Source organism: Montipora capricornis, chromosome 11 (genome assembly GCF_036669925.1).
Source record: "Montipora capricornis isolate CH-2021 chromosome 11, ASM3666992v2, whole genome shotgun sequence".
In the NCBI taxonomy this organism is placed as follows: Eukaryota; Metazoa; Cnidaria; class Anthozoa; order Scleractinia; family Acroporidae; genus Montipora; species Montipora capricornis.
The window spans coordinates 32,141,793-32,156,213 of record NC_090893.1 but is presented as its reverse complement, the minus strand read 5'-3'; the positions used below and the strand labels follow the sequence as shown (position 1 = coordinate 32,156,213).

General features: G+C 38.3%; 1 protein-coding gene across 1 annotated transcript in view; it reads right to left on the bottom strand.

Moving 5' to 3' along the window:
- Positions 1–11,749, bottom strand: part of LOC138025074 (calcium homeostasis endoplasmic reticulum protein-like) — a 26,895-nt gene extending 15,146 nt beyond the window's left edge. Inside the window, exons 1-5 of the mRNA XM_068872332.1 lie at positions 11,489–11,749; positions 6,860–7,027; positions 4,252–4,418; positions 3,530–3,688; positions 905–981 (exon numbers count right to left, since the gene is read on the bottom strand). Coding sequence (XP_068728433.1) covers positions 905–981; positions 3,530–3,688; positions 4,252–4,418; positions 6,860–7,027; positions 11,489–11,534 — 617 coding nt within the window. The 5' untranslated portion in view covers positions 11,535–11,749. The remainder of the gene's footprint in view (positions 1–904; positions 982–3,529; positions 3,689–4,251; positions 4,419–6,859; positions 7,028–11,488) is intronic.
- Between the last annotated feature and the right edge of the window lie 2,672 nt (positions 11,750–14,421).

Genomic DNA, 14,421 nt, shown 5'->3' with positions numbered 1-14,421 from the left:
AAAAAACTCACAGCACATGTTCTATCGGGTCTAAAAGCACTCGCCTAGGTTTTGTGTTTTTAAAGAGAGCAATCACACTGTTTTGCAGATTGCAACAACAACATGCCAGCAAATAACCACTCATATTTCCCAGTGTGAGAAGCCAATTTTCAAAGTATTCTGAAATCTAGTTAGTTAAGGGAGTGAACAGAAACTTGTCATCCAACCAGTTTACAGTGGTTGCTATTTCATTGCATGATGAGTTATTCATTACATCACAATACAGCTGTACTTACCTTAGTTTATTATTATGCTAATACAAATGTTTCAAAGAAGCCTCTTTATTTCAATCAATAATGTTCTACCCCTGTTTTCTGTGTGGGAGGGGCGTGGTGGCCTTATGGTTAGTGCGCTCGACTCCGGATCGAGTGGTCTGGGCTCGGGTCCTGGCCGGGGACATTGTGTTGTGTTCTTGGACAAGACACTTTACTCCCACGGTGCCTCTCTTCACCCAGGTGTATAAATGGGTACCCCCAAAATGCTGGGGGTAACCCTGCAATGGACTACATGTAGCTTCCCATACAGGGTGGAGTTAAGAATACTCCTAGTCGCTTAATGCTATGGAAATCGGGGATAAGCACCGGCGTGTTGAGTCATTGACTCGGAAAGCGCTTACCTATCTTCCTACCTCTTTTCTGTACTATCTACTCGATAAAGATTGCTTTGGATTCTTGACGTGAATACAGTCCTAGCTTAATAGCATTTTTGTAACCAATTCCTCAGGCTTTCCTTTGTCTGAGTACCTAAGAACTCAAGCACAAATTTTGTCTAAAACAGACCACAATCCACCTGGAATTTATTGCCCTTACCCACAGGCACAGTTGCCTCCCAGATATAAGTGTTTGGTAACTAAAAATAAACTTACCTTTTGAGAAGGTACTGGGATATCTCATAACAGTGTGCAGGTGTCTTGGCATTGGAAAAGATGAAATTTTTGCCATTCTGTTAGATTTAAAAAGAATGCTTATCAAAGTCTTTACATTTGCCATTAATTCTATCTTCATTATCAAATAGAAAATGAGGTTGCCTTCTAAAAAAAACCCCAAGCCGGTGTCAGGATAAAGCCGAGTAACATATGTCCAGGATTGACCCTAAAGAGTCGCACCCAGATTTTGATAAGCGTCACAAAGTGTCCAATTAAGTCTAAGCATCAACAGTATTTATCTAGAACAATCCAGTGAACATTAGCTTTCCTATTATTTGAAAGTTGAGGTAATCAGAACATAATTACTATGCTTACATTGAGCGAATGCATAAATGGCGGCCAAAAATGTATTCTTTTGTTTATGTGCTAATGAGACTCACTAGCCTCGCTCTCAAGCAACATTTCTTTTGTATTTTGTCCGTGACGTCATGTGAAAACCGAGAATGTACAGTAACAGGAACTCATCAAGGGGGGACCTTTATCCCTCTGCTAATTCCTTGAGTCAACCCTTTCCCAAGTAAAAATTAATTTATTTTTATCAACAGGTTTTCCTCCTTGACGCTGAGATAACTCTGTTTTGATCAATTGGCCTTTACAACAGTAAGTGGGCTGAATCCCCCAAGGGAAGAATCTTATAAAATACATCTACTTGAGAAAGTGCCATATTTTTCCTTGATGCCGAGATAGCTCTGTTTGGATTGGCTTTTACAATAGTGGGTGTGCTGAATGTCTCAAGGGGGGTATTTTATAAATAAAAATAATAGTCTACATCTGCTGTACTTGGGAAAAAGTTGACTCCTAGGCCAAGTATGGAAAGAAGACTGTACATGACCTTGAAGTGTGCAACTTGCAACACTGGGGATTTTGGGACGGCAATTTTAAACCCAGATGTGGACAAAAATAAGATCGAAGCTGCATGCGCTGGAAAATGCACTTATAGCTATGTTACATCCAAATAAGGAAATTTTCAAACTCAAAAAACCCCAGTTCCAAACAAGAGCTTCTGGGATACGAGATAAAGGCACGTCTTGTTGAGCTCCTTGCAGAAAGTAATGCCACAGTTGTAGGGTAAGAGGACATTTTGTGACCCTTATCAAAATCTGCATGAATTAGGGTCAATCCTGGACATATCTGAGCTGAAAACATGTTAAATACTACATTTTACTGTATAGATACTGATGAAATACCAAGATTTAAAAAAATCACATCTTCACCACGTGCATTGAAAACATCATTTTTATCTTTCACATGTGAGAATATTGGTGTTGTCATGGTAATGAACACGATTAGCCAATAAAATGTGAGCTTCCTCTTCATTGTGAGATACTTTCTGGCTTTAATATAATTCTTCTCTACTACATTAACATTTTTATTGCAAAATTTTACATTATCATGATTTGTTTTTCATAAATTTCATATCTTGTTTCATGTTACAAACTGTGTGTTTTAGCGGCTGGTGACCACTTTTTCATTATTTCGAAAATGAGTAACACAAGTTGTTTTAAATCTAGACATTTCATCAATATCTATATAATAAACAGAACATTACATGGCCACTTGGGGATACGAATTTTATCTTCTCATGCTGAAAGTATCACTCACTCATGAATTCGCTTCACTCACTCATAAGAGATACTGGCAGCACTCGAGGATGAAATTTTTATCCCTGCGCAGCCATGTAATATCCTCTATTTATTAAAAAGTGAACTACGGAATCCGATATCAGTTCATATCAGTTCATATACCTGCTGTACCTAATACGGTCAAGGAACGCATTAGCAATAAAGCAAGCTGAAAACATCTGTGCAGCTCTGAGAAAAATATGGCTGACAAAAGCAGTTTTGGACCGGAATTGACTGAGGCAGACATTGATGCTTTAGTGGAAGAGTTGTTGATCCTAAAATTTTTAATAAAACAATTTATTTAATTTTTCTACTCGGGCTTGCAGGATATAAAATTATTATAACCAACTTGGCTCTTATCTACATTTGTATCACTTCGTATCCAGTGCACCCTCGTAGAATAATTATTGTTAAATATCACGAAAAAAAAGCTTGTTTTTATCATTCTGTGCAATTACATGTACCAGCTAATTGTGAGTGATGTGGATGGAAGAAGGGGACAGTTTATAAATAAATAAATAAATAAATAATAATCTTTATTGAGGAGATCAATTTCACTGATAAGTGATTTACAAAAGAGTCCTTGCAGCTTTAGTGATCACATGGTACGAAAACCACCATACTGGAATGCATATTGTGCTCTAGGACATCCAAAACAAAGCAAGTTAATTTAAATTTTCTTTGTTTTAGATGTCCCAGTGCACAATTTATGATCCTGTAAGGCGGTTTTTGTACCATGAGATCACAATCTTCTGCCATGACTTTGCCTGAAGTGACTATTGTCATCTTTTCTGTTAACTTTAACGTAAAATGCTCAGCTGCCAAAATTATGATGACCTCCTGAGCAAAATCTTAATGAAACCCTAGCTTGCTTTACATCTAAACATGATTGTACAATGTCATGTACATGTATCCTTCTGGGGAAAGCAGCTGAGCAACTCACCGATATGGACTCCTTGGTGCAAGACTCCATAATTTTGCAAAGGAGAGTTTCCAGTTCTGTAATATCTAAATCAGCTGCTTGTTGGACAGGAGCTGCAGGGGTTTGGTACAAGGGAACAGCATTGGCAGCATGAGCTTGTTGCTGCTGTAGAACCTGCATCTGTGTAAAAAAGGGAGATTTTTCCATAAAAGCAACCTTCTGAATTAAGCCTGCATTGAAAGAATCACCAATAATTGTAAACTTGATACAAACAAGATTGAAAGTTAATGGTGCATCTTATAACCGAGTGCGCCTTATACACTGTAACTGAAAAACAACAGTAATTAATATTCCAGTTACGAAATGAGCTCACTCAGGTTTAATGTTCTTTAAAACTTGTGGATAATGTCTTGTTGCAGCATTTGACCAGGTTTCAATAACAGGCATTGGTGTCTCTTGGTTGGATGATTTATGATATATTAATGACTTTCAGAAAAAAATACTAAAATGTGTGGCATTGATGAATATACTATCGTCATGTACATAATTTGTAGCTTAAAAAATCTTATTAAGGGACTCAGGCTTGGTCTTCCAAAAAACATCTTGATCACTTTTTCAGGTAAAGAATGGCTCTAATAATACTGCTAACAATAATAATAATAATAATAATAATAATAATAATTATTATTATTATTATTATTATTATTATTATTATTATTATTATTATATTCAGTTCCTTATACCTGTTGTTGAGCTTGTTGCTGAGCTTGTTGCCACGGTGCTGAATTGATTGACTGCTGAACAATAGCCTGTTGCACCAAATGAGCCTGAGGGTTAGTTCCATATTGTGCCGCTGCTTGTTGGACAAGCTGTTGTTGGGTTTTTAGATGTTGCTGAGTCTGTTGTTGGGCTGACAAGAACAAAACACAATAACAGTGTAAAAAGCCAGCCTGATGCCACGATCAGCAGCTTAGCTTAATGCAGACTGCAAGCAGTCTCTCATTTGCTCAAAAATCTGCAGAGAAAACGTGATATCCAAGGGAGATGCTGAGACTGACGAAGCGTAATAGAGTATCTGACTACTGCATAGAAGGTCGTGCTGGACCAATCCTTACTGCCGTGTTCACATTAGGCCTCGATTATGATTGAAATGGGTTCACATCAACTAATTGCAGTCCCTGATTATAACTGGATAATAATTACTTCAAACAACCTCAAAGGGGTTGTTTGAAGTAATTACAATGTGTAATTGAACAGAATGACGAGCACATCATTGGTGGTATGAGCAGATGAAACTTCTAATCGCTTTATGGAGCAAACATTTGGATTTGTCTTCTTCTATTCTTGAAAGCTATCCTTGGTTAGCACATCACATGATGGTGATGATAATAGTGGCAGCCACGCGATACGGCGCCATTTTGTCTCACACTGCGAGGTTACCCAGCGTATTGTATTTGAATTTTCGCAGACGTGAACAGAACCATAATTGAATAAAATTGAATCGAGTATGCTATTGCTATTGCTATATGCTAGTGCTAATCACCCTTACTTGCAGTCGAGGACTGAATTGCGAAGGGCGCGGCTCTCGACATCGGGCTGAAAGCATACAAAGGCGCCTCTGGCTGCCGCTATACAGTCCATGTTTGATGTCGGAGCACAGCACCACAGCTAGATGTCAATTAGCTGTGAGTCGATTTTGATGAGGGAGGAAAACCGGAGTACCCGGAGAAAAACCCTCGAGTCAGGTTGAGATCGACTGAAACTCAGCCCACCTGCTGGCCGAGGCCAGAATTGAACCCCGGCTCGCAGTGGTGGGAGGCCAGATAGATAACCACTAAGCCACCCTGATAGCCTGATATTACATTGCCAGCAATATGATATTACATTGTATACTTCAGTTGATCATACTCAACGTTGAGTCTGAACACGGCTTTAGATCTAGGAGAAAAATGCTGCCTTTAAAATTTCATCTGCAAATCACTTACTGATAATGATGATGGCAAAGACAACAATCGACATCATCATCATAACTTTATTTTAGTCTCGACGTTATTGAGCAGAGCACAAGACAGACTGAGCTTTATGAATTGGGGAGACTTTAAATTAAATTAAATCACATTCACACTGACACATGTACATTGGGTTTTGGTGAGAGCAGAAAACCAGAGTACGTTACCAGGAGAAGTAGACTACAGTAGAGATTACCAACAAACCAAACACATAAAATTAATGACAAAACATGTACAGTACATGTGTAGTGGGAATGGTAAAGGCATTAAAAGAAACTAAACAATTATCTTAAAAATGAAATTTTTGCTATCTTTAAAATAAATTAATAAGATGTGTAATCATTTCTTTCACTTCACATACAGTACATGTATATTGTAAATGAGGAAAGGAAATGTATATTATAAGGTATATACTGTATTATACATGTAGGTATATTTTAAGGTTACATTACATTTAAAGAAATGTGAAAAGCTAATGAAAAATTTGATAGAGTAATAATAATGTTGATTGTTCTGTGCAATGTTGTTGTTGTTGTTGTTGTTGCCGCTGTCGATGTTGGCCCATAATTTATGATTATAGTACTTGTTTGTGTAAATGTAGGTAAATGTGAAGTGTATAAATAATTATAATAATAACAGTGCTAATAATAATCATAATGATAATCATAATAATCAAAATAATAATAAAGGAGAGTTTTTCATAAATAATAATTATTATAATAAATGGGCCTTATTCACGTGGCGGCCATATTGACCATAGACAATAGATTTCGTACCCCGAGCCTCAAGTTGAAATGTTTGGGAAGGAGTTTTCAATCCCTCGGGACCCAACATGGCCGCCATGTGATTAAAGGGGCTAGGTCACGCTATTTTATGTAATTTTGTTTAATTTTGTTAATTTTGAGCTCTAAACGTCAAATTGGTAGAGCAAGAGTCTTTCATTTGCAAAATCACGGCCACATAACAACTGAGAATGATTTTCCAGCTGTGTAAATGACATTTTGATATAGACTGATATAAATTTGAAAAAAGGTGGGCCAACGTTTTTCAAATTAACCAAATTTAATCCATTTCAATCCTCTCCAGTTTTGTCCATCCATGTCCCTTTATGGCTTCCCTGTGTTTTGTTAGAGTTCTTCTATAGTTTTGAACAGTTATTTTGAAATTTTAGTTAATTCTATGACCATTCGATCAGTGCTGAAATTGCCTAAAATTGCGTGACCTAGCCCCTTTAAGGCCTACATGTGTTATTATGGTACATGTAAACTTTCCTTTTACCGGTACATGTAAATTAATGGAGTTTACAGACATCAAGTCATAAAGAAGACCCAGACTTCTTTACCTATTTCAAAAGAAACTTTCCATCTGTAATAGTTGTAATACTCTCCACTGAACAGAAATGCAAACTTTGGGTTTCCTTTCTGCTTCTCCTTGGTCATCTCTTCAAATTTGCTGCCATTTCTTGCCACAAAGTTTGCAAGTTTGTCAATGATATTCTTCTGTTCTTGGTCTGTGTAAAACAAGACACAAAATAATAAGAGGTACTGTAAGTAACCAAATGATACAATATAGAATTTAAAATAAAATGACAAATCAATAATGAAGATGAAACACTGAGACCTATCACACAAAAACATACACTAACAGTTTTGTGTTTGATCATAACCATTACAAATTTCTCAAATTTAATTGGTGCATTAACTACTTTATTTTTCACTAATTATTGAGTAGGGTTGAAATCGGACAGTGAAATCAGACAGTTTGCTGTAATATATAGGATACCTGAAATCAGACAGTTACATCAGCCAACATTACACTGTACAGGTAAGTGCACTCGACAGCTTAGTCCACCAATCACAGAATTTATCACAATAATCATAGCAACAACCACTTACCCTACCAAACTGGGGATTTTCCAAAATGGACAAATTTGTAATATTAGACAGTGAATAAGGAATGCATTGATTTTGTTTTCTCGTAAATTGTAATTCGTGTTATCCAATTTGGTCTATAATGATACTCATGATTAAACAAATCGGACTCCCGCTACATGGTCGTCCCATTTTGTTAATCACTTGTATGATTACAGACCAAATTGGAAGTCCTCCACTCAGTTCTATTAACATTATTATAAATGGGTAAAAATCAATGGCTAATCAGTGGGTAGCCAACTGATTTTCTAACACCTTTAACACCTTTCTCAACACTTCCAACGGGTGCACAAAATATCCCAATGATTTGTGAAGATTTTCCCGATGCTCTTGCCCAACACTTTCAACAGGTACATGTAGAAAAGCCACTGTATCAATGTTTCAAGTTGATAGCCAACGTTTTTTCAACACTCTTTTACAAATCATGTAAAACTAAGACAGTTTTCACGTCAGGGCTAAAGCAAATGACCCAAGGGAGCCACTTGATGTACAAAGACCCTAAACGTCTTCCAATGGGCTAGATTCTAGAAAACCTGTTCACTTTTCAGGGTTCATCATAGTTCTGCCACCGCAGTCTGCAGTCACTTTAAGATAAGAAGAAGGAGCTTAAAGTGCTACTACTGTATGATCAAAAAATCATTTCCTTTTTTTCTTCAGACTTTGAAGGTGTGTTTGCTTAACACCTGACTGGCAAAATTTTGAGCTTTGATTTTTATCCAAAGGCTGCTTATTTTTGAGTTTTTTACAAATTGGATTTCACGGGCCGCCATTACTCACATTCAAAACTGACCGATTGGACCTCAGAGGGTTGGATCTAGGGAAAAGTGACGTCATTTACTCACTACAATCTTGGACAAAACTCCTGGGAAAAATTCTATGTAGCTTAAGCATCATTTGGCATACGCTCAAAAAATGTTTTGATCCTTCCCAAATCCCCCTTCCCCCCACCCCTACGAATGTTGATAATGTGATGCAAAATACTGTGCAAGCCATTGGTGGTTTTTAAACCAACACTGGAATGGGGGGAGGGGGGAAAGTAGGAGGAATTTAATGTTTATCACACAGACAAATTAGAGCGTCACATTTTCCCAATGAGTCTTGTCCAAGATTGTAGCTTAAAATTTCAGCATGCAAATGCACTTATTATAATATTATAATTTATGTAAAACACAAAACGAGAAACTCCTGTGCTGCATAATATTAATTCAGCCACGTACACACGCATTGTGTCCTTAAACTATTGAGTCTTTAATAACGACATTTTCTCCTTGACCCAGCTCTCCCAAGATTTTTAAGTTAGTAATGGCGCACCAATAAATAAGAAAATTCCAGTTAAAATAAACAGGTGTCTTTTTTAAATCAGAACTTAAAACTTTGGTCGCTTAGTGTTTAGATAACATAGTTTTGAAATCTAAAGAAACACTTTAAGGATGGAGTTGATCAAAGCTCTGCCGCTGCGGTCTGCGCTCACCCCTCCCTCCTTTTCTATTTGCCGTTTTATTCAAACTTCCTTCAGTGCTTTAAGTGACCAATTTTATGTTTCGCTTGATTACTCGGGATACCTAAAGGTATAACGAGTATTAAAATGGGTTTGAAAACAGGAAGTGCATAAAAATGCATGATAGAATTAGGATGCTGGGATTTCATTGGTTAAAAGCTACATGTATGCACAATGACCCCCAGGGAGAGGTGAGAGGTTGTAACTGAAAATACAAACATCTTCCAGATACAAAACAAACTTGTGAACATATGACCTAATACCTGGCAAAGGGTAAACATGACGAAAATAAAAGCAAATGAAAGGATTCTAAATAAGAAATTTTTACACCTCATTTGGATACATGTACAGTATATTGGGATAAACTGACGAAAACTTTAAATTGTTGCAAAATCCATGACATTGTTATCTGTATCAGTGTTAATTGGTATCGTAGCCATACATGTCAAAATAAATTGAGTTATTGGGTAATTACTCGGAATACCTGAACTGTATCGGTTGACTTTGCTCGGTGCCACAAAATGGACAATAGAATTTCCTTGGCTAAAAGCAATTAACTTGATCCCTTCGAACAATACATTTCACATTTTCCAACAACACAAAAATGACGGCCGTGGTGTCGAGTGTTGATGGAGGAGATTCCTGTGCACACGAGGCTTCAAACAGCCTCAATTCTTAGAGTTCCACGAAAATCCGTATTTATAACATGCGGTGGAGCAACCAAAGTGATGGGAGACATGTTGGGGTTTCAGTGTGAAGCTTTTAACGACATTCACCAATTTAGAAACTCAAGCCCATGTTTTGAGTGAAAGCTCAACAGCAGCTAAAGATTGAAAATGCTGGATTCAGTCTTCTGGAAATTTTATGCATAAGATAGTTAATCTAAATCTTGCATGTTGACAGCATGATGAAATCGTCAGGACAGAACTCCCAGCAGCGGTATGTTGGAAATGCCTGAAATTTCTTTTCTTTCTGCTTTTTTTTGCACGCGCACCATCGGCGGGTGTTACTTTTTCAACTGTTTCACGGTCTTCATGTTTATATAGCTACCTATAGAGGGAGGCGACTGCATTATTCACAACACTGTTAATTTCAAAACTATGCAGCTGCTTCAGTGCCAGTGTAGCTGGTAAAAGGAGGGATAAATTTTACTTAGCCACATTAATTACAAATGGTTTTCACAAGTTTTCTCTCTCGCTACGCCAGTGTTTCACTCTCCCTTGGCTCACTGGTTTCACTTTGTATGTCACCCCTGCATTGTGTAGATTCATGTTATTTCCGAGCCGACAACCTGTACCAAATCAAACTAATTCTTTTGCTTGGTGACCTATTGATTTTATTTCTAAACACTAAGCGATGGTCACTAATGCGTTATCCGTTATCGTGAGCCCTCCAGATTTCAATTGGCTGCAGAAATATTCACTTCTTTTGTTCCTACTTAGGAAATCCGAACATCGCTTTAGCCCATTCAATCCTTGTAGTTTGTTTCTAACTCTCCCAAAATGTATCACCCTGCTTCTGCGTAACATGGTATTCCGAGTAAACGCTATGAACAGCGTCTTGTTTGTTTGCCAGTTCCTAGTCGCTGAATTTAAGCAAATTTTGTAACACAGCGCCTTCAAGCCACACGCGCAACGAACCATGTCAACTTACAGCTACTTATTAGGGACCTTAAACAAAGACGACGACAACGGCTAAGAGATTTTCCTGTTACTGTAATAATTTTGTGATTACTCCATGTCGCTCGGCTTGGAAAGTGTGAATACACATTCCAAGAATAAAATTGATAAGAACGACGTGGATATTTAGAGAGAAAATTGAACATTCATGGTCAGGTGCTCTCGTCCTCCACATGACCTCAAAATTGATCATTTTACGTCGTTGTCAAGACCAGAACCGCAACGAAAATTACGGTATCAAAACGTAAAACGAATGTGCAGGGATTGAAGAACTATTGCTTTTGCTATTTAAACCTATTGTTTTGTGGCATTCTCGTAGCCATTGTCATTGTCCTTGCTTAAGGTCTCTACCACTACTGAACTGCGGACCGCTGTGGTAGTCGATCCATTTCACTCCCTGTCATTACTCATCAACTACACAACTACGGACTGTGGTGGCAGTCTATTTAAGTACTGCAACTTGGCGGTGAATGGGTGCTCTAGAATTGCTCCTTAAGACATTATGTTTCAATCATTCCCTGTGACGTCAAAACCCCAAGATTCTAATAATTAAACACACATTATACATAACTATGATTCATCCTTCCATCCACAAGAGAGCCACAGTTACTTAACATAAAATCATTGAAACACATATCATTCCGCCTTGTTCAATGACGCCAGATTAGACGACTAGTTTAATAACATAACGATCACCCGAAAAAGAAGTCACAATCGTACAATGCTTCGTTGCACACTGGAGTCTCTGGTTTCTGTGCATTTGTTGACTTTTGGCTTCGCTAGTTGGTAAAAGAACTATGTTGCTTCAAATGAGGGTTTGTAATCTGTACTTGTCTTACCGAAAGAATTTCAAACTCACTTACCTTCTGGAGCCGGGAACGGGGGATTGTGTATCACAGCACCTGCCATCTTGAAGCGAAATGAGATGGATTGTTTGTCCAACCCTAAAAACGTGAGCTTCAGTCGTTTCTTTCCAATGCACCGTGTTGCATCGATATATTTTTATGGTTCTCTTACTGGAATGCACTTGAAAAAGAGAATCTTTTTTTAACGCTGTCTCCGGAACACTCCTTCAGCTTGTGGAGGCCGCCATTATGAAAACCGTCTCAGACTCGCTCCAATGCAATTCGGGCACACTGCATGATCTAACATATGGACTATCTATTTTCTGATGGGGCAAACCGCAAACGGAAAAAATCGCTGATTTGTTTTCTTCCTCCTTTTTCTTTGACCTTTACTTCGGCCCCTTAATATATATATTTCGTATAATTTTCAGCGGTGAATATTTAACAATTATTCGTCGAGGGCGAAGTGACTATCGGTGAATATTCACCGAGACGAAGTCATATATTCACCGATAATCACTGAGCCTGAGGCGAATAATTGTTTTAGTATAAATACACAGGTGATTATTTTAAAAAAGAGAAAAAAAAAAAACCTTTCAACGAGAAATCATCTTCACTTTCAGTGACAAAACGACTACTGGCAGCCATTTTGTCCGTCGAGGTGATTATCGGCTGATAATCCGGATAGCGAGCCAATGAGAGCGCGCGATTTTGTATAAAGAATTTAGTGTCACCGCGCTACCCGGTGAATATAACATTTTGGAGGCGCGGCTGCTAAGCTAATCAAGCACTTTTCGTGCCCTTTTATCGTGTTTTAGCACGTTTTTTTGCACTTTCTTGATATTCACCGCTGAAAATTACACCTCAGGCTCAGTAAATATTGGCAAATATTTACCTAGACTACGTTTCAGTAAATATTCATCAATTTTCACTTCGCCTTCGGCGAATAATTGTTAAATAAATGGACAAAGTTAAGCCGAACTAAGCTACAGTTGAATGAAGGGGTAGTTTCTAAAGAAACTGTGGTGCTGCGTCGGTGGGGAAGTAGTATACAAAAATTTGGTTTTATCAACGGAGTTGATAATGTAAATTTGCCACCGTACAGAGATTCTAAAAGCTGACGTTTCGAGCGTTAGCCCTTCGTCAGAGCGAATCGAGGGATTATGGGTTACGTGTAGTTTTTATAGTAGAGTAGGAGCTACGCTATTGGTGGTAACATGGCAACGTGAAAAATAGGAATATATTAGTTAAATGAAAAGCGTTCGTTAATACCGTGAGGATTAAGGGTGCCGATTTGAAAGATGAATTTTTGTTCCAGATTCTTGCGGCTTTCCGTCGTACCTAGATGTAGGGAAAGGCCGCAGATAGCCATGTGTTTTTGGAGTGGTTAGGCAGATTAAAATGGCGAGCGACTGGCTTGGATGCATCCTTGTCATTCTTCTCAACATCGCGAAGGTGTTCGCGGAATCGGTCACCTAGTCGTCTACCTGTCTCACCAATGTATAATTTATTGCATGACGTGCAGGTTATGCAATAAATGACATTTGCGGAGGTACATGTGAAACGATCGGTGATCTTAACAGATCGCTTAGGTCCCGATATCTTGCTAGTGTTAACAATGAAAAGACAAGTTTTGCATCGTGAGCGCGCGCATTTGAAAGTGCCGGGTTGCTCGTTAGTTTTGAGCGCGCTTCTAACTAAAAAGTTGCCTACGTTTTTGTCGCGTTTGAATGAAATAAGTGGAGGTTGCGAAAAGATTCTACCAGTCTCGGGATCATTTTGGAGTAATTTAAAATTACTAAGAATGATGCTTTTGACTGCGTGATTATGAGGATGGAAAGTGAGGGTGAATGGAATTCTGTCATTCTTATCTTTTTGTGACGTTTGTAGTGATGACTGTCGATCAAATTGTTGGGCGCGATGATGGCCCGCTTTGACCACAGAGACAGGATAGCCACGTTTTTCGAAGAACTGGCACATCTCCTCTGATTTGCTGGAAAAATCGGAGTCATCACTACATAGACGTCGAAGTCTAAGAAATTGAGAATAAGGGATGGAGTTCTTGACATGTGATGGATGTGACGATGAATACAACAAATAACTGTGTGAATCAGTAGGTTTGTAGTGCACACTAGTACATAGCACGTTGCCTCTAATAGAAACGTTGATATCTAGAAAAGCCAATGAAGTTTCCGAAATTTCCCAGGTATATTTAAGAGCCGGATGAAAAGAGTTGACGGAGGTTATAAATTGATCGAGTTCTTCTCTGCTGGATGAAATAGCGCCGATGCAGTCGTCGATGTAACGGCCGTAGAGTTCAGGTTTGGGGCCGTTGTACTGACTAAAAATTGGTGTTCAACATATCCTACAAAAAGATTGGCATAGCTAGGTCCCATTCTTGTGCCCATCGCTACACCATTAATTTGTTTGTAATAGTTGCCGGCGAATGAAAAACAATTAAGCGTTAAAACTAGTTCGGCAAGGCGGAGGAGCGTTTCCGAGCTAGGTTCTTTGACAGTGCGTTGATCGAAAAAGTGTTTAAGTGCTTGAAGACCTTCGCTATTAGGAATGACTGTGTATAGAGATGTAATGTCCATGGTGAAAATAAGTTTGTCTTGGCCGGAGAAATTGAAATCGCGGAAAATTTGTAGTGCGTGTGTACTGTCTTTAATGTATGATGGCAAGGATTTGACGATAGGCGTCATAATCCTGTCTAAGTAGCTAGAAATGAGTTCGGTGGGGCAACTACAGGCAGAAACGATAGGGCGACCTGGGTTGTTGGGTTTGTGAATTTTAGGCAAGAAGTAAATGCACGAAGTTCTAGGGGTGTTGATGATGAGATTAGTGGCAGTGTCCGGTAATTCTTGATTAACTATAAGATTTTGAATGGTGTCTTTGACAAGTTTTTGATTGTTGGAAGTGCTAAAATCCGACAACTTAATTCTGGACTG